This window comes from Podarcis liolepis, assembly GCF_965112155.1.
Source record: "Podarcis liolepis genome assembly, chromosome: 14".
Taxonomy (NCBI): Eukaryota; Metazoa; Chordata; class Lepidosauria; order Squamata; family Lacertidae; genus Podarcis; species Podarcis liolepis.
The window spans coordinates 17013650-17035741 of NC_139569.1; the positions used below are offsets into that span (position 1 = coordinate 17013650).

Below are 22092 nucleotides of genomic sequence, written 5' to 3' on the forward strand. Positions count from 1 at the left end.
AAGCAGCAGATGACCACATACAAATGTAAGCTTTGCTAAACAAATGCAAAGAATGAAGACCACACCAAATGGAAACATGTTTCAGTTTTAGAACAGACATGCCCTGATTAAAATCTCCTGTCTCTTAGCCAAAAGAAACAGAAAAGGAAGAGATAAAACTAGCAACCGCTAAGTTCCATAAATGCCCAATAAAGTAAATGTAAAACTGATAACTTGCTTGCCTAATGTATTCAGCACATCTGATGAATGCTGAGTACTTCCAAAAATATTAATATCTAGTTTTGGATATTAATATTTTTGGAAGTACTCAGCATTCATCAGATGTGCTGAATACATTAGGCAAGCACTGGATGAACACCTGGTATTTCAAGCAGGGAAACATGTATAAATGTTTATGATAGAGTATATGGCATATTTTGCAACATTATTGGACAACATTCAGATATTCATTTTTTCAGTGGGCGTAAAATCACAGAACACTTAAATAAAAAAGTAACAATTCAGTTTTGTTTAATAGCTACACCAAATATCTGTCATATTTTGTACTCACCGTTCTTCCTTTCATTGAGGGGAGGCAAACATTGGATGGGTTGCAAGGAGAGTTCCTGAAATTCATGAGCAACTGCCTCACTGTGTGGACTAGGTGCTAGGCGTGGTAATAATCCTGAATCATCTTCTGGCTCTACTGTTCCCAAGTGTTCCATTGTGTTCAAACAGCTGGAAATATTGACAACAGAGGACAGTTTAGTGCCAACAAGTTGTCAAAATGGATCAAAAGTAATCACATCCAGATATTCAATAACTACACCTAGATCCACAAGTTATTCTTACCTTCAAAGCCTCCTATCATCATGGCCCTTTTATCTCTCTCCTCCTATGGATACCTATCTTTACCCATTCATAGCTCCTTCCAAAAGTCTTTTGTTCCCTCAGATAACTCTGTTCATTCTCCTTTGCTCCCCCCTATGCCCAAAACAGTAGGCTAGAACACCTGTGTGTTGCACCAGAAGCGATTTAGTCATGCTGGCCACATGACCCCAAAAGCTGTCTGTGGACAAACGCCAGCTCCCTCTGCCTGAAGCGAGATGAGCGCAGCACCCCATTGTCACCTTTGACTGGACTTAACCATCCAGGGGTCCTTTACCTTACCTTTACCTACTTCAGAACCCTTTGCAAAACCTTCTTTTATCTTGAAGTCTTTGGGCCCAGCCCCCTAGTTCCCATAATCTATTGAAACTAAGCTTAAGGTAAAAGAAATAAATGCAAAACTTCCCATTTCCCCTGGATATTTCCCCCCACAGGGAGGAACTGATGCAAGGAAACTGGAAATTGCAATCAGGTAAAATATTAAGTTCCCCCCTTCCCATTCCTCACCATTTCTCCACTTTCAATCTTAAAAAATGTCATGAGGTTCAGTTTGTATATGCAGTTTGGCTCTCAATAAAACAATAAAACAAAATATGTATTCACATAGCAAGTTAAGAACAGCCCAACTGAGTACCATTTTTCACAGACACCATAATCTGTATCTGAAGAAGTGTGCATGCACACAAAAGCTTATACCAAGAACAAACTTAGTTGGTCTCTAAGGTGCTACTGGACCATATATACACACACACACACACACACACACACAGAGAGAGAGAGAGAGAGAGAGAGAGAGAGAGAGTCAGACCAACATGGCCACCTATCTGAATCTAGAACCATAATCTGAGTAATTTTTTTAAGGTGTCAAAGGAAGCCCAGGTGACTTTAAATACCTTTCTCCATGGGGACCACATAAGAACTAATGTTAATTATGTATACAGGTGATTGCAAATGACTGAACAGAAAAGGGACTCTTCTTGGCTACTGCTGGTAGACGCCTTGATGAAAATGTCAGTGCAAAACACTACTGCTATGAAAGAGTAAACTGCATACTAGGGATTCATAGCAAAGGGATTGAAAATAAAACCACCCATATTATAATGCTGTTATACAAACCTGTAGTTAATAAAGCATGAGCAAATATATACATTTCTTGTCTTTTTAATAGACACAAAGGCAAAAATAATAATCAAATATTGGGATTTGTTTTACAAACTGTCTCCATACAACTCTTAGTTTCCATACAACTCTTAACAGCTGTCCAGCTAAAGTAAGGAGCTACTAATATTAACAGCATATTATTATTATTTTTTAAAAAGCTTTCTGATTCCCAAGTGGAATATTCTGGCTACATATTCTCTTTCATAACCTCCCATCAAGTTAAGAGTGAGCCCTTTAAAGTTCTTACATAATTTCTCAAAACTCCCATTAATAGGAGCTAAAGTAAAATGTTGCTTATGATAAGATTCTGTGGGTGTATCATTTGCAAAGCTTTTATCTTTGTATGTCTATGACTCATCTCTCCTCTTGAAGCCTTTTTTATTATCCAGCCTTGCTTGCCTTCTATTCCACAGTCAAATGTTCTTTCTGTCCTAGCCAAGGTCACTAATGAGTGCCAGTAAAATTCATATATACTACTGTGCCCTTGATTTGACAAGAAACACCACTGTATAAGCAGTATAAAATTTGTGTAGTGGCCATTCTTTAACTCTGGAAGATTCATTAGGATGTGTCAACACTGTTTACCACCAGGTGGGCTGAGGATGGTTGTGAGGGGTGGGCACTGAGTCACCCCCATTACCTAGTGAGATTTGGATTTATTGTTGCTAACCACCACCATTTGCAAGGGTATGGAAATTATGCAAGTAGTCCACTCCAGGAGACCTCTCTCTTAATGTCATGTTCTTTCAATTTCACATCAGGACAACTGTAACTGATGCAGTGGAGTAAAAAGTGCATTGTGTTTCCTCTTCTATTTCTCACTGGCCATTTGATTTCTAACAGCATTCCCTATATTAGCTCTAAGTCCAAGCCTGAATAATTTCCCATTTTAATTTCACAATCTGTACTCTCCGTCGCCTGGCCCTTTCCCCACAATTTTGGCACTTTTTTACAGCTTCAGGTAGCTCTTTGCCATGTAATATTCAGTTTTGTCTCCCTAAGTTCTTAGCAATTCCAATCTATTTCAGATGGGAATGTGGGACTTTAAACTCAGATCTAACTGTTGCTGAGATCTTTATTTCACTGTCCATGTTTTAATGCATTTCTTTCAGTTCAAGCATCAGGTCTGATAAGCTGATTTATTAGCAGATAAAACCAGGAGCTAGAAAATTATGTGTTCATCTTGCTGGCTATCAAGCCACTCCACCATCACCTCCCATACTCCCACAGCCAGGCTATTAAATGGAGATGCTTACTTGGAGCATGTAACTTCCCTGTTGAAACAACTGCACTAGCTACCAATTTGTTTCCAGACCCAGTTCAAAGTGCAGGTGATTACCTTTAAAAGCCTTTGCAGATTGGAAGGCTTTTCATCTGAAGCGCTGCCTTCTCAACAGTCAACTTTTAAAAAAATGTGTAGTGTACATGCTTTCAACCATCTGCTCACCCATGGTGTGCTGGAGTCTCAAGTCCCACAATTTATCACAGAAGTAACATTTGATGTTTGATTCATAGGATACCAGAGTGGCACAGGGGCCACTTCCTGGTGGGTCAGATGCAGAGATATTCCAGCTAATGTTTTTTATTATAGAAGAAACACATTTTCTTCTGTCACAGTGCCACTACCATCTGTGCTTTAATGTTCTCTGCTTAAGCACATGTTTAACAATTCCACTGAAATAAATTGGAGATTAGCACTGGCTAGGTCACGCTTTATATTAATAATAATAATTATAATAATAATAATAATAATAATAATATTAAAGCTATAATAATTCAACTAAACAAAGCCACATTCACACTGGGAGTCAAGAGCATCATTTAGCTGTGAAAGAGGTTAGGTTCTGGTGGTAGATATGAAATTCCTAGCGGTTAAAACCTCTAGGACTAACCACATGTTTGGGATCCCAACCACTAGTTTTGCCAGATGGGGAGAGAGCAGAAATGTAGAGCAGCCTTCCTTCAACTTGTTTCTCTCTATTCGTTTTGGACTACAATTCACATCATTCCTGACCATTGGCCATGCTAGGTGGCACTGTTGGGAATTCAAAGGATCTAGAAGGCTGGGAAAGCTTAGTGTAAAAGTGTGTAAAGCACAGCTAATTCTGTAATATACAATTTCAAATAAAGAAAATTCATAGGGAGCCTAGACTACCAGGTTAAAGAACTGAGGGGTAGGGTTGCTAAAGCACATTAATTCATATTTCCTTAACTTATATGCTATTTTTGGCAGCGGGAAAGCAGATTTTGGAGATTTCCATGCCTGTGTTCCAGAAAATGTGCTTCTTTGTACATTATAAACAGTCAAGTGCATCTCTAAGGTTAACTATATTTACATGTATAGAAAAAGAGAAGTGGCTTTGGGGTTTAATCAAATTTACAATCATGTGTAGCTGCTAACTGCTTAATAATTAGCTTTTAGAAAGCATAGCTTGTCATAACCCTGCTCCCATTTTATGACATTATACATTCCCCAAACTCCCACATGTTCATTGAAATAGATACATCATTAGGAGAATCTTTTCAGAGCAGAATTCCTATTAAAATTCTTACACAAATGTAAATTGCTTAGTGACTTCAGCACCATTTCCATCAATAAGATAAAATTCAATTTAATTGCATATGCTCATATGGAACTAAATTCCACTAAAATCAATGAGACATGTTAATAAATGTACATGAAATTAGAAGTGTACCAACAGCTTTGCTGTACCTTTGCCTCCATTTGAAATTAAACTGCAGGGAAACAATAAATTAGGACACTTTAAAATGCCAAAAATTAATCACTTGCTAAGATGCATTTTGGAAATCCAAATTTCTTCTGACTGAAATGTCAAATTATCTGCATATAAATGAAGTTAGGCTTTATTTGACTTTTCTATTATATTTCTTATTTTATTCATAAAGGGGTACTTATGAATTCTAATATAAACTTGGAAACAGAGTCACAGTACCTAGCAACAGTTGCTCCAGTTACTCTCACTTCTTATTGCTATGGATATATGCAATATAAAAAGAGCATTGATTGGAGGAAAACAAATGTTATGAACTAAGGCAAAATTAGGCAAAATAACTCTTGCTCTCTTTGACAACTGTTACAAAGGGCATGTGAAAAATAGGAGGGCCAAGAAAGTGATCAATGGCTTTACCATAAATTCCAAAACATATCCTTCAACATGGAATGTACCGTATTTTTTGCACCATAACACTCACCTTTTTCCTCCTAAAAAGTAAGGGGAAATGTCTGTGCGTGTTATGGAGGGAATGCCTACGGGTGGCATGCCTACGGATTTTCCTCCTCTAAAAACTATGTGTGTGTTATGGTCGGGTGCGTGTTACAGAGCGAAAAATACGGTAAGAATATAAGAATAGCCTGCTGGATCAGACCAATGGCCCATCTAGTCCAGCATCCCATTCTCAGAGCATCCCATCAACCAGATGCCTGTGGGAAACATGAGCACAAGAGCACTTTCTCCTCCTGTGGTTTCCAACAACTGGTATTTGGAAGCCTTGCTGCCTCCAACTGAGGATATTCCAAGGAAAAGAAGCATTCAAAAATTATATGCAGCAAGTTTTAAACTGTCATAGATAGCTCTAGAAAAGATAGCACTATGTTTTTGTCCAGGTTCTCATATTTATTTATTGCATTTATATCTCACCCTTCCTCCGAAAGCAGCCCAGGGTGCCAAACACACCCATAATTTAAATATGAAAAAATACTAAAACAACTAAAATATCCTAAGAACAATTATAGTTAAAACATTTAAAAAGCAGCTACAGTTAAAAGCATTCTAAAAGCAGTTCCAGTTAACAACATTATTTCATGAAGTGATCTCATAGTTCCCAGGAACAGTTTTCTTCAGTCACCAAAATGCCTGGGTAATACACAGGAGTCTTTCCAAATGCCTCTTGAAAGTTAATAATGATGGGGACAGCCACATCTCACTAGGGAGGGCATTTTATAAACAGGGAAACACCAGCTTTGACTGAAGCCAGCACCAAAGTTTTTAAAGTGCCAACCTTACACAGAACTGATTTAATATTTTAAATGCCTAGACACCAGAAGCAGATCTTTAGGCATTTAAGTCCCAGATACCTGAGGTTTTTCTGCCCTAATTCACTATCAGAAGAAAAGTCTGATAATACATATGAATTATGTGGCAAAGAAGGTAAAAAACAACAATACAAATAATATTTGCTGCCAGGCCTATCACTTTTAACAGCAAAACGTGTTCATTCACCCATTACTTGACACTCCAAATCTACATACTAATGACCACCAATATTCCACTACATATAATCTTCTGATGCCCAAGCATCTGCCAAAAAGATACAGGAAGTTCCCAACTGTCGAATTCCAATACTGCAATCTTAACAAAGCTAGTGAAACTGATGGGTACTAGTTCACAAAAGTTTGCTTGCATAGTTTTTGCTTAGGGAAAAGTCACATACGAAAAGGTGCCAGGCTGTTTCATTGTAGTTAGCCTTTACAACAGCCTTCTCAAACCGGGTACCCTCCATATGTTTTTGATTACAACTCCCATCAGTACTAGCCAACATAGTCAATGGTCAGGGATGATGGGAATCACCTGGAAAGCACCAGGCTGGGGATGTTTTGCACTCAGTACTTCCAAAGACCTTTACATATCTTAGGCAAAATATACAGCAAGAAAGAGAAAGTGCACAACAATGGTCCAGTTCAGATATCATGACATCTACACTTTGCTATTCCATGTACAAGCATTAGCGGACACTGGATTCAAAATGAACTGAAACACTAACTCCATATTCCATTCATATCCAAGTTCATGAATATCCAATTTACAACACTGCAATAAACACTTATAAACTACTATAATGGATTTAGCTTTCTGCAAAATCCAACTATTTTCTCCAACACTATAGGAGATGCTGAGGCCTTCAAAGCTGACAGTTCATAAAGAGACACCACTGATTTCTAAAAGCATCATCACTGATTTCTAAAAGCAATACAGGCAATGACTGATTAATGCACGTCTGAAAGACACATGCACAGCACCCAACCTGGAATTGACAGAAAAAATCACAAAACACATCACTAAAAGGGCATAATGAGGGGAACAGGAGTGGGGCATAATGAGGCATAACAGGGTAGGGTGTGTTCATATGCGTCCTGTCAATTCATGTGGGGGCTGGGAATGGAATCCCCACATGAAATGGTCATAAACTCTTATGCAATATTTCCTCTCCTTCACAGTATTTTCATGTATTTTCTTAATGCTGATAGATGTTTACTGAGGCTTTTAATAAACAGTTAAATTTCTTTATGATTTCATTGTTATGCTTAGCTATCAAGCTATTTCCATTTATGACAAATTTGCAGGTGCTGCTCTGTTTATTCACATCCAGCAAGCCCTTGATTCAAACAAAGCAAGGAAAACGTTAGAATTAAACTACAGAGGAAGGAAATTCATGTTTGTTTCCTATGTGCACAACAGGACACTTTTCCAGCTGCTTTTTGAGAACATCTCTCCTGTACATGAACTTCTGTGAATTACATTTATTCTAATAGTGTAAATACAGTAGCACAATTTTCTGTGTTCAGAGACAAAGCAAAACAGGCATTTATCTGGAAAAGAAATCAGTTTCCAGCAGTAGCAACAACAACAACAATCAATGCAGGATAATATACCGTATCTTTCTGTGTATAATACACACACCCTGTATAAGACGACCCCTATTTTGGGGGGATCAAATTTAAGAAAATGGAGGGGGATGGCCCAGAGTTGTTGAGAGTTTTGGGGGGAGGATTGCACAAAGTTATTGAGCTTTTTGGGGGGCGGATAGCCCAGGGATGTTAAGCTTTTTTTGGGGGGTGCCAAAAATCACTAATCAAAATGAAAATGCTTACAATCGCTCACATCGCAGAATCCAACAAGTGTGCCCGCTCACCAATCGCACACCCATTTGCCACAGCAGCAGCCAATCCAAAACAGCCTTTTCCACAGCAACCAATCACCCACACAATTACTGTAGCAGCAGCCAATCCTAAGCAGCCCTTGCAGCAGCAACCAATCACACACCAAATCGCCGCTGACAAGCTCCTGCTCGCGGCTGCAACCAATCACCCGTCCCCCCCATGCACTATCAGTGTATAAGACAACCCCCATTTTCAAACATTATTTTAAAGAAAACTTCGTGTTATACACGGAGAAGTACGGTATATTGAAGCTTGATCAGTTGTTAACAGATCAACGGGGGAACTTGAAAGTAGTTATGTAACAAATAACACAATATCCATTTCAGGCAGAATAGTTTGCAACCAAGGTAACACCTAAGAATCTGCTTCCATGGAAGCTAATTGTATCACTTAATTGCAACACTTGCAAGTGCTACTCAAAAACAGCAATTCAGTTAATAATTAGATTTCAGTTTAATATGTATATTGAATCTCTTTCTCATATGCCTTAATGAAGGATGATGTACAGAGAGAAACATGCTTCTCCATACCTGCTTTAAAAAACACAGAAAAAGGACTTTAAAAATATTTGCACAGCTATTTTCTTAGGTTATAAGATGAAGGTAGTATCCAAAGTGTTGAGAACACCTATGTATCTTTAATAGTAATGCTGCTCATACATTGGTTTCACTGAAAATTCCCAGAATTCACACTATCACACCAGGTTCAATGCACACCACATCTTCTATTTTGAGATTAATATTCTATTAAAAGCAAAACCCAAAATCCCTAACTGCATAAGCACATGGCTGAGTATTATGCCTAAATTCATTAAATTTTGAATCCCAGGAACTAAAACCATCCATTATAAAATCCTTCTTAGCTGGTAAGCTCACAATTAACTACATTTCTATATGCCATTGCCAATTTCTTTAAGAAGGGACAAGGAAAGGTTGCACTTGGTTCAATGAAAATGTTTACTCTTCAGTTGATTTAACATAAATGCACATTTTTCAAAAACTGGACCCCTAAATGGGTATTTTAAAATCAAATTAAAGACTCTATTACTAGCTAGAGGTGTGGACGTCAGACAAGTATATGATAATAAGACCAGAGGGGCCCAAGTTCATATTCCTACTCCAAAATGTAGATTACTAGGTAACTTGGGCCAGTCCCTCTCTCACAGAGCAACTGAAATGGAGGAGGGAGAGAAAGAGAGAGATGGGAGAGTGGAAGAGAATAATGTACACTGCCTTTAGCATTTTCAAGGAAGGGTTGACTATAAAATGATACAAAATAAAGCAATAGAGTTTTGGCAGCATGTGATTATTACAACACCTTTGATGGAAGTCCATACTAGGTTTAACTTCACCTTAGAGATGACACTCTGCTTTTCAGGGATGAATACATATCCCAGCAAAATGAAATCTCGTACCCAGATAAACAAATGGATCTTGTGAAGAGCCCTGACTGCTTAAATACTCACATTCTAACAATGGAAAGATGCCTCATCACTAGGGCTGAGCAATATCCAGTTTTCAACATCGCAATATACTGATATATCATGTTTGTTTCCTGCTTGGCAGGGGGTTGGACTCGATGGCCCTTGTGGTCTCTTCCAACTCTATGATTCTATTCTATGATATCATGATGTCTGGAATAAGGATGGAACTATGTAGAGATGAACGCCTTCAGTCTATTGATACAAGACCTAACCTCTTCTGCTTTCTTGCTTGTGGCACACTGTATTATGCAAATATGAAGGACCCTGCTACAGCATTGGAGACCAGATATGGTAACTTTCAAGTTCCTGGAATTTGTTGAACATATCTTAAAAAAAAATAAACTGGGTACAAGTACTTATAAAAGTTGAGTTGTATCCCATATTAGTCCTATCAAGCATAGGTTGCATTGTACAGTTTATTGTTTTGATCATCATGGTCATAGGATACACACACACAATACTGAGTATCAGTGATAACCAAAATATATTTTTACATTAAAATATACCAAAATATTAAATACTTGATTAACTTACTGATATATTGATTTCAATGGGTTTACTCTGAGTAAGTTAGTTGGGTAAAACCCATTAAGTTCCTTCTTTGTTTTTTTTCTACCATTGTGTCATTTTGGTTTTTTGTTTTTAAAAAAAACTAAGCCAAAAGTGATCTGACACCTTAAAACAAAAGATTACATGTTGAGGTGGAGTTGGAGACTGAGAATGCCTAATGGTATAGCATTTGCGAAGCTAATTGGGCATGAACCTAATTATCTCTTTGACAGATGTCCACTGGAAGTTTTAGGACAGAAATACAATAAATATTTTGTGGCCCACTGAATAATTTGAGGAAACTTGGTCATCAATCTGCAGCACCATGTAAATATTGTATTTTTAAAAATGGGAAGCAGTGGAGAAAGAAGAGAAGGCATATTCTTCTCTAGGCACCTTTCAAATGTGTGAAGTTAAATGTGGAAATACATAGAAAAGTGACAATAAAGAGCAAAATAAAGCAGTGTCATCCTGCTGAAAACCGTGGCTTATGGTTCTTTAGATTCTTGTTAGGTCCTAACTTTTTGAAGGTCTATGCCACTAATACAATATTTGTGATTCTCCATAAAGGACTAAGCAGCTCTATTTATTTCAGAACTGCATCTATGGTAACAACAGAGCCTTGACAACAACTGCAGATCTCTCTCAAGCATTTTAAAGGAGGTGGGGAAAGGATAGCTATATATTAACATTTATTTTCAGTATTTGCTTATCTACCAGTATTTGCTTATCTGAGTGAACAGAGGTGTGTGTGAATTACATTGCATGGCAATCAGATTATCCTTCCATAGCATTTCATGCAATGCCTGAGCTGCTATAATGTATTTTCCATACTTCTTTTCTTGTGTGTGGAACAGGGCTTCTGTGCATGGAATCCATTGTTGGGATTCAAAATAGGATGAGAATTGTCCAATGATAACCTCACAAACACTACCCAGCCGCATAGTATTACAACAGTATTACAAGGTGGATGGCAAACATGTATTCACATCTGCTGTCATAGGCCACTTACTGTGAGCATCTATCTTCAGACAGGAACCAAAGTGTTTTGGAATATTTATGGTAATCAATGCAAGTAACTGTTAATATCCATTTCAAAGTATGCATTTATCCAAAATGCAGAATGCATGTTCATGCTATATATAAGTACACTTCCATACACAGATTTCATCCCCAAGGATAATATTTTGACTGCATCACAGTTATCTCATATTAATTTAGTTTCTACTCAAACTAGGACTTTTGGTTGGCATTATCTGCTGCCCAGCCTTTTTTGATTGCAGTAGTTTTTGTTCTGGCTTTGATCAAACTTTCATTGCTCACAGATTAGTTGTGATCTGTCTTGAGTGCCTCAGAGCCCTTTAAAATAAATATGTAACGAGTATCCACTTATTATTATCCTTTCATAGCCCAATGTGTTTTCTCAGAAGTAAATCACCCCAAGCTAAATAGGACTTATTTCCTGTTAACTTACACAGATGCAGATTTACCAGCAAAAAGTCTCCATGAATGCAGACAAATTTCAAGCCTCTAAGAACAGCATATTCGATTACCTCATTGCTACTAAAATAAAATCACCATTAATGTAGGCTCCCCCACTGCATAAATCTCCACTTTGACTTGGGATGCAAACAATCCTTGCAAGCTAAATAAACGGTAAATAGGGAGCTAACAACAGAATCTTACACATGTTTACTCAGATATACATTGCACTGTACTCAGTGGAACTTACTTGCTGGAAAATGTGTTTAGAATTGCAACCAAAAACATGCATAGGATCAAGCTCTAAGACATGCCACAGCATGAACTGTGACAAGACACATATTAGGTCTGGAGTCCACAGCTCAGAAAACTACAAGCAGCACAGAGGACAAAACTGTGGGCATCATGCCTAGATTTGGCACAAGACATCAGTTTCAGAACTTTTTTTTATTTTTAATGCCGGCACTCAGGTTTGAAACATGTGCAGTAATAACATCTCTGTTAAAGTGGAGGCCATGTTTCCTCTCACCACTGAGAAATTTTAGCCTGGAGCCAAAGATCTAGGATTAGCATAAAAGATTTCTGAGCAAGATACTGGAACTTCCAGGCAGGCTGGGAGCTTCAACACCTTTTATTTGAAATATTAAGTGCACTGAGTGGAACATTTTATTCAACATGCAGAGAGAAGGTTGATGTTTTTAAAGTTACTTTGGAGCTATTGATTTTTTAAATATATCAATACAGTTTAAACATGAACTACATTATTAATTTCGCGGCATATTTCTAATATTAGAACATTACAGAAAATGCAGCGTGTCTTGCTAAATATACCTATAAAAATGTACTTGTTTTATGAAATCACTGCTTAAAGATTTTTTAAAGTTGTGCAGAATGCAGCCTTTGTCTTTCTTATGATTTGTTTGGGTTTCACAATTTAATCAAACCTTACGGGGTAGCATAACTAGAGGCCCCTCTCTCACATTCCTACTGGCACTATGCCCAGAGTTAACCTAATTTTCAAAACACTTTGAGAAGTGGCTTGTCAGATGTCCAAACATTAATAACCTGAAAATTAATTCCACATTCATTTGGCAGGGAAGTACATAAATACAAACACTTTAGATCAAGATTCATAGCATCTGAATATTGTTGGTGTGTTGCGATATTCAACTGTTTGAAGCACTTTTTAGTAGTTTATGTCTCTCACACTTGGAAAGGAAGGTATTTACTCCAGCATACTCTGCGATAACAAAAGACTAAGCCAGTGCCTTAAGCAGTGATCTCAAGAGCAATTGTCCTGGAGGGAGCAAGCATGACATCAAGGTCAAAGTTTGAAGCAACCGCATGCTGAAACTAAATGGGTCTGGAAGACTGTTCTGGAAACCCATGTATGGCATTTTGACTTCCATCTTGAAAAAACTGTGGATAAAGGAAGGAAGGAAGGAAGGAAGGAAGGAAGGAAGGAAGGAAGGAAACAGAGAGATTGGAGGAGATAATATACAGTAGTGGTGGGTACTTTGTGAACAAAGGCCCAAGGAAACTGTTTTCTCTAGGACAGTGTTTCCCAACCACTGTTCCGCGGCACACTAGTGTGCCGCGAGATGTTGCCTGGTGTGCCGCGGGAAAAATTAAAAAATTCGAAAGATTTTTTTTTTAAAGTCAAATTTTCGATTGGGGCACCATCACTAGATGACCCCTGGGGTTCCCTCCCTCCCTCCCGCTCTGCGCCTCCCTCCTCCTCCTCCTCCGGGGAGGCCCTTCCTGGCTCTCGGCCAAGGCTTGGCGGCTGCCACTCACTCACTCGCTCGTCCACCCGTCCCTCCATCCCTGCACCCGGCCTCTCCCCCTCCGTCCCCGGCGTGGGGGCTGCCGGGATCCGTAGTCCCCTCGCCCTTGGGCTCCGTGCCCGCGCGGGGTGCGCGAACTACGTTTCCCAGCGTGGCCTGGCGGGCCGGGCGTTTTGTTTGAAGCGCTCTTCTCCCGGCCATGGAATGAGCGCAGCGGCGGCGGCCGGGCGGGCAGGGGCTCTTCCCCGCAGACCCCGCGCAGCCTGCCTGCGCCCTCGCGGAGATCGGGCGGCAGGATGGAGCCCGGGGATCCCCGCGGAGGCGGAGGCTGCCCCCCAGGTAGGGCTGCGTCGGGGGGGGGTTATTTTTGCAATGCTGCATCCGCGCCGGAGGGGACGCATCGGACCGCGGGGAGACCCCTTGGCGGGCGTGCAAGGCAATGCATGCGTGCAGGCGTTGCATGGAGTGCAGTGCAATGCAATGGCAACGTGGCGCCCTGCATGCATGCATGCAACTTCCACCGGCGCTCCGGACTTGGCAGGTGAGGGGGGTCCCCAGTGGGTGGCAGAGAGAGCCGGGAGGGCGAAGGGGAGCCGGGGGGGAGCAGCGCTGCTCCCCGAGCCGAGCCCGGGGGGAAACTTCGGCGTCGTTGCGCCGGGTGTTGGAAGCGGAGGCTGGCGGGGGCCCCTCACCTGCAAAACCTGGTCGCCTCTCATATATTTCGTGCATTGCATTCATCGCCCGCTTTCTCCTCCAAGGAGCTCCCGGGGGCGCGCGTGGTTCTCCCCGTGTAATCCTTGCAACAGCCCTGCGAGGTGGGTCAGGCGAGTGGCCCAAGGGAGCACCCAGGGATTGTCCTGGCCAGGTGGGGTGATTTGAACCCTGCTTTCTGCCCGGTCTTCGTCCTCATTTAGCCCCCACATGTGCATGACTGTGCATGACTGAGGTTTTCCCCCCTCGTCTTGGCTATGGTGTGAGTCTGTGCTGTTAATTAATGGGGTTCTGCCTTCGGAGAAGATGAGCCAGCCCTCAAGGAGGTGATTATGTAATTTGCTAGCAATTCATGTCCCTCCCGGCGTGACGCTGCGCGCTGACGTCACGGGGCTGTAATGGTGGTGTGCCTCGAGATTTTTTTCATGAAACAAGTGTGCCTTTGCCCAAAAAAGGTTGGGAAACACTGCTCTAGGAGACAGCTGGAGAAGAATGCTATGGTTATGGAGTGAAGTTTGTTTTTCTTTGTCCCTGCTAAACAAGGAAAATATTTTAACTTAAGTACTATTGATTTGTAGTATTAATTTGCACTATTAAGTACTATTAATTTTTTAACTGCCCTCCACCACAAGGTTGATGGGCAGGTTATAGCAATGTACAATGCTATTTGTTAAGGTGGAGCATGCCTCTATTAGAAATGTATGGGGGACAGGATGGTAGGGCTTTTGAGTGAAGCCTGAGCAGGTGAGGAAAAGAAGAAGTGGGATTAGAGCATTAAGGGCTATCCCTGCTTCTGGCCTTTCTTCCAACTCTGGAGAATTCAAGGAGTGGGGCTAACTGAGCCAACAGCTGCTGCTCTACAACATCACTTTGGCCACCATTCAAACAGGAACTTTATAAGGAAACCAACCTGGCAATTATGCCCAGTGCCAGGCCTGAGAACCAGGGATTCTGTTACTGGACTGACTACTGAGTAACAGGCTGATTGATTTGTTATCAGAATTGGTGTTGAGGTCCTCAAGCCTATCAGTGTTGGACAATTTCAAGATCCCTTTTGTGACCTCCTGAGTTCATGGTGCCACCTTATGTCTGTCTCCATGTTTAACTGTCACAATGCATGTTGCAGATGATTCTCTGGATTACATGTTTTATTCCAGTCAGTGTGATGGTACCCAGATGGTAGGGAATACTGCTTTGGTAATTGAGAATATCATAACTTTAGTCTGTGGAGGGAGTGATGGGTCATTGAAGAGTTCCATCCCTTAAAGGTGATTGGTACAAGGAATTACCAAAATGTTACCAGTCAATCTCATTAGCTGTCAAAGCTCTAGCTGGCCTCTGGAACAGGGGGTTGACTCAGGCAGTTTATATGATAGCGCTGATGAGTCTTCTCCCATGTCCTTGAATCTATAACTCTTCCTGGTATTCCAGAAAATAGAGAACATAAAGCAGAAGGGACATTGGGACAAATATAAAGAAGCATGGGCTGGTATCCACTTGAAGCCCTTGTTTTCTGAGTCATTCTATTCAAAGAAACATTTTCAGATAGTAAGAGGCCTATTACAACTTGGCTTACATTCTGATCAAATTCAAGCTCCAGTGGAGTATTGTATTGTGACATACAGTACTTGGGAGGCTGTGTGTATGTGTGTGTGTGTGTGTGCTTGTAGAGAATGGGCAATCCTCACAACTTAGCTATGTAAGACATATCCACAGTCTCAATTATCAATTTTGCTTCAATGAGCTTCAGTTGTTGTTACCTGAGGATACAGAGTTCTTTAAAAAGCAAATCCAGCCATGTGTACACACTACTCTTGCCCATCCTAAGTGAGTCAGGAAAGGCTGGCCAGATTGGTCAGAATAGGCTGACCAGATTTATCTCTCTTCTGTGGAAAACTGTATTCTGCCCCTTTGAAGGCAACTATAAGACCTTTTTGGGAGGAGGGGACAGAATGACCCATATGGACCTCAATTACCCGCCAGTTTCTAATATGCTAGGAGATGTGAGGATTTTGAGACTTCTGAATATTACTGATTATACTGATCCACATTATTAGGCTTTAGGACTGAAACCATTTTGATTACCTTTGCCAAGAGATGCACAAGGAAGTATGATATATCTCCTGAACCTCCTTCTGGGTCACATTATGTGATTGGAAGCACTGCTTTGTGATTATTCTTCTCCTGCATCTTACGTTGGCCTCATCTCATTGGGTGCTATAAGATTCCAATTTGTCCCCTTTGTTTGGAGATATTTACATGAACTTGCTAGCATAAATTCGCTTGATGTTTAGCGCAAGAGGACATCATATAACACAGTGAAAGCTATAAACAGGTGCCTGGGGTAAATGACAGGATTGGGTAAGGGTGAATAAACAGTAGCTTAGTCTTAAGATGGAAATATTCATCAATGGCCTTATCTGGGAGCTGAGGGTTCCCCTAATTTGAATGGTTAGCAGTTTCAAGGAAAGAGCAAGTGTGCTGTTTGGGAATGTTTCTGGAACCTCAACAGGTCACAGTAAGGATAGCACTTGACCAGCTGAAGCTGGTACGTCAGCAGCAAGCACTCCTGAAAAATGGTGACCTAGCTACATGCCTGATAAACTTAAGTCTAGATTACTACAATATGTTCTATGTGGGGCAACAGCTGCATCTGGAGACTGTTCAGAATCTTCAGTGGGTTCAAGATGCAACAGCCTCATTATCAGGAGTTACTGAGAGCACTTAAAACATGTACCAAGAGATCTATAATGGCTCCCAAACACAATTCAAAGTTCTTTAAAGCTCAACCATAAAGCTCTAATGGCTTTGGCATTTTTAGAGAGCATCATTTCAGTATGAGCCCCATACCCATACACCAAGGGTCTCCATCTTTGTCATAGGCTAGATTGAGGATGACAAGGAACATGTCCTTTTCCTGCAGCAGCATTTTTTTTCTGAAAGACTCACCCTAGGTCAACTAGATTTTCACCAGCCTTTTAAAAGAAAACTATTCTGTTTCAGGCCTTACTGATTAATGAGGAAACTTGAATCAAATCTACCAGTCAAGTTTTTATATTTTGTTCTTTTGGTTTTTTAATGCAATGATTATTAATAGTTTAAATTTATTCTGTTTCATTGTGTATGTTTTAGTGAATATGTTGTTCATTCCCCAAGGGCTCTGTGCAGCTATGCTGCAGGACCTAAATGTTAAAATATAATATTTACTCAAATCTAATGCTCACTGTTTTTAGCCAAATTACGTTGCAAAAATTAAGGTGTGCATTAGATTCAATGGCACATTTACATTCACCAGCAAATACCTTTTTTGGTTTCAAGGTTCTGAAAACTGAGGTGCGCATTAGATTCAATAGCACATTAGACTCGAGGCAATACGGTAGTATTGCTGATAGACATGTTGGCCTATTAGAGGGGGCAGGAGGGAATCCAAAGGCATAATATTTTTATTAGGATCAGCAAATCTTTTCGGTCCTAGTAAAGATACTGTGTTACGGCTGCTACATAAAATATTTTATTATCATAATACAACAAAACCTTAACTGATTTTGCAATTGTGAGGCATATTATTAGAGGTTTTAGAAGAGTTTAAATTATATTGCACAACTAATATGCTATTTTGGGCTATCTCTTCGGTTTCTGAAAGCTATAGTGCTCCAACTGGTTGAGAGGAAGGAGAAAGGAAGAAGCACTTGCACAAGTGCTGAAAACCTGGCCTCACAGTACAAGCTGACTTTTTTTAGAGATGGAAGATTTAGAAAAGTGAAGTGCAAATACATGAACAATGCAATCCTATACATCTCTACTCAAAAGTAAAAACCACTGAGTGGGATTTACTTCCAGGTTAAGGTGCATAGTAACACATTTAAGGCTGCAGTCTTAAAGTGCTTTCTATGTGTGATGCAGTTTGCTGCCTGAAAGTGCTAAAACAAAAAGCACCTACTTGTCAAGAAAGAGAAATAACGACAACAAAGTTATTAAATCAGCCGGGCGGGTGGATGTACATCCTGTAAGCCCAATTTCCCACCATTTCCTTTGAAAATGGTAATGTTGATACATGTTTGATGTAGATACAATATTTGGACAGCTACCGAACTGATGAGAGGCTCTTCCCACAAAGCCTACTTAGCCAATATCACAAAATGAACGTATACTTTTAAATTATATTTTAATGCAAATAAACAGATGTTGCCTGTATTTAGACCACTCCACTGTAAACATAATGTAAAAACTGATTTTAAAGCCTAAAAACATATTATGTTTGTGGCAAACCTACTTTATTTACTCTTACAAGTATTCTCTATTTTTTAAAAAACAACTTTTTAAGATTCAAAGACTAACCTTTATGCAAATACTAAGCCCATTACTGGTCTCAGACCATCACTTCACTTCTCTAATTCATTCTGAGTGGGTGGAAGAAGAGTTTAGTCCCTGGGGCCAACAAGAATCAAGCTCTAATTAATAAAAACGTATTTGACAGATCCACTTATATTTCATGACTAACAGTGCATGATGCAAGGACAAGATTTAACTGACTATCCAAAACTTAGTGTGATAAACTGAAAACAATGTTGATCGTTATTGAGTTGGTGGAATATCTGCCCCATAAGAATAGTAAATCACAATGCAGTTAGAATTACAAAGTGTTCATAGGATCTCTTGTTCATATTATCCTCTCAAAAAAATAAAATGATGGTATGCAATTTAAAACACACACACACACACATTTTTCTTTACATTCATTTAATGCATTAGGACCTTGGATCTTATAAACACTTATTACAAAGCAAGTGATTTGAGTAGAACTTATTCCTAAGAATATTTTAAGTCACAGTATTAACTACAGCATCTTTATAGATAGATTTTCTTTGTTTACAGACAAAAGGCAGTAAGGATCAATTCATTCATTTTGTCTTCAATGCGACTGAAAAAGTGACACAGGAACCACTCCCTACAGCAGGGATAGCTAACCTGTGGTCTTCCAGATGCTGCTGGACAACAACTCCCATCATCCCTGACCACTGGCCATGAGGAGGCCCTACAGAAGACTATCAAGTTGCTCTTTCACAGTGGTAGTAGTTTTAAATAAGCTGAAACGAAGTTGCAACACAAGCAACTACCCATGGAGAAACACCATCACACTTCACTCAATTTCAGCAGCCACTATTCTACAAATGTAACATATGCAGAGATTGAAAGTTGATTAATTCCGTATTATTAATCTGGCCCTGTAATAATGTGTTTACTCTGATGCATAATCTGCAATATCCTACTGAATGCATGAGTTACTTAGGACTTCAACCAAAATTCAAACTGCAGGTGGGTCAAACACCGTGCACAAATATTGCTATTCTTGAAATTAGAGAAGTTTGTGTCCATTTTTTGCTACAGTGCATAATAATGTGTGACTTTCTTTGATGACTAGCATATCACAAATTGTTGTGAAACTCCCTTCAGTTTCACAACCGGTTTGTCATGTGGACGAGTGGGGGGTAAGGGGAACCTACTGTATGATTAAAAATACATTCAAAGCCCCATTGTGATAATGGAATCAGTTTCATAATTCTCTGGACATAAATATGTTTTAATTCCAAAGGAGTAATATTTCATTTTCTAATTCTTCAGTTACTTCAAAAGATGTATTTTCAAGAATCTGAGTAATATGAAAGTACAAAACAGTAAAAAACTTTAACATGGATCTTTTAATATACTGATAAATACAAATTTGTTTTCACAAAATGAGTTAGGATTGGAATCCATGGTTGAGAAATTCAGTGAATAATTCCTAAATGAGCAGAATGGAATTTCTTAAAATGAGTAAAATATTTGCACAGGAAAAACTGTCAAGGAAGTATGAAACTATTATTAAATTTGAAAGCATAACTAGGAAATTATTGAAATGGATAGATTAGCTTGGATCTGAAAGACCTTGCCATGTGACTGAAATGCATAGGGGCATGCCAATCCCACCCCACCCCCCAGCTATACCCTCCCCTTTTCCTTCACTGCCCAAAAGATTGCTCTGTAGTGTTTCCCCTTCGTTGGCAGAGTTTCCAGCAGACACAGGGATTGTAGATGTGGAAGATGTGGGTTGATATACAACCACTCTCACTGTGTGAGTAGAAAACCCATTCCCTCACACAGGAATCTAAAGCCAATCATGTGAGATAGCAATTATTTCTGCCAAGTGAAAATTGGGAGAAATCTAGCAAAAAAATGAGGAACTGTTACCCATGAACGAGTTTTAGATTCTACTGAAGAATATATAAGCAAACAATGAAAATAGTGTTGCCAACAGCTGTATACAAGATGAACTTGCTGTGGCTGAAGGAGCTTTGAGTACTCTGTAGAAAGCTGGTAAATTTCAGCTACAGTATGTTTTGAGAGGACTAATACATGCTGATATGTAAACTTACTTACCTCACCACTAACCACTTAAAATCGTGTCCCTTCAATACATTCAATGTGAATCTGGAAAATGAAAGATCACAAAAAAAGAAACTAAAATTTCCTCTTAACATTTATTTATATATACAAATAATCTTAGTTCCTGATTCAGGAAGCTGCCTTGTGTGACTGGAGCAGGTCCAGTTTTCCTGTTTCCACTAAATACATGGAGAAGATAAAACTAATTTGAAGGGACCCTGATTAACTTAACATAGTTCTCAAGTACAAGATTTGCACAATGTAACATTTATCACCCAGCTAAAGAATTAGAAAATGACATTCCATTAACTGTAAGGAATAGTATTGTCGTCGTCATCATCATCATCATCTTTATTACGGTCAAAGACCAGCATAGGTTAAAATAGGCACACACAGTAATTTAGGAAATAAAATGGGTAAAATGGGTGACTCAAAGAAGGGGGAATGCATGAGGGAGACTTAAAATCAGCTAGAGAGTTAAGAGCAAGCAGTTGCAAAAGTAACTATAGAAGGGAGGGTGCAAGAGAGGGCATGGGTCTTGAGTTTAGGTCTGGTACATGACCCAAACCATTCTTCGGTGAATGTCCATCTTTGCAGTGCAAAATTTGGCAGCTGAGTATGTTACATCTGGGTTTGCATCTTGAAGTAGCAAGGAGGTATAGCATTGCTCTGTCTGTGCAGAGAATTGGTATAGAATTGGCAGGATGAACTTGACACATCTGCATAATATTGGCAGTGGAAGAAGACATATTCAATAGTTTCTAGCTGCCCTGAGACACAGAGGCATTTCTCCTCCCCGTAAGGTATCTTCCTAAAACAGCCTTCCTGGATAGCTGAGGGGAAGGCCTGACCTCGGGCCAAAGTGAAGGCCCTTTGCTGTTTTGGTATTTCTAGGTTGGTTATATATGGCATTTGGGAATTGAGGTATTTTTTGGTTTAGTATTATAGCTACTTAAGTTCTGAGCCTGCTATGCTGTTCCTATTTAGAATTCAATCTAAAAGATATTAAAGTTCTCCATTATACAAACACTTATGCATCGAGCCTTTGCTATCAGAACCATAGCAAGAATTCATAAATTAAATTCACACACTTCTAATGAAAGGTTTAGAAGAGAAAACCAAACATTTTCTCTTCTTTTCATCACCAGTTTATATTTCAATTAGAAATATTTCCCCAAATGGCAATTTCAGAAAACTCTACATAATGATGCTTACTTTTGCAGAGAAAATGAATAAGAACATGCACCATTTCTTTTTAAAAAAATGCAGAGAAGACTACTTCTCTTCCCCCTTCCCAGGGGCTGCTTTATGTCAAACATCTCCTTTAATATACAGAACGTATACTGGATGTAAACTTAAGTTTAAAAGCAGTTTAATACATAGAATTAAGATGGGGTCATCTGAGGATAATTGCTGGTTAGTTTCTAGTGACTGCTGTACTATTATTTAGTTTGTCTTAATCTTTGTCCAAATATACAGTGCACCAACTATTGTGTATAAAGAATTGCTCATCTTAAATTTTTATGTACTTTTAAGTCTCATATACGCAAATGACTGTTATAAGATCAGGAGAATACCACTCCTATGTTATAACTCTTGTTCACAATGTTTATGTAACCATACACTCTGTTATGTAAATATTACCTCACTGATTACTGCACATATAACTA

At 39.4% G+C, this 22092-nt stretch overlaps 1 protein-coding gene across 1 annotated transcript in view; it reads right to left on the reverse strand.

The window, feature by feature from the left end:
* Positions 1–22092, reverse strand: part of MRTFB (myocardin related transcription factor B) — an 84201-nt gene that overhangs the window by 61542 nt on the left and 567 nt on the right. The window contains 3 exon segments of the mRNA XM_083474177.1: positions 551–717; positions 20417–20449; positions 20451–20467. Of these exon segments, the coding sequence (XP_083330303.1) occupies positions 551–717; positions 20417–20449; positions 20451–20467 (217 nt within the window).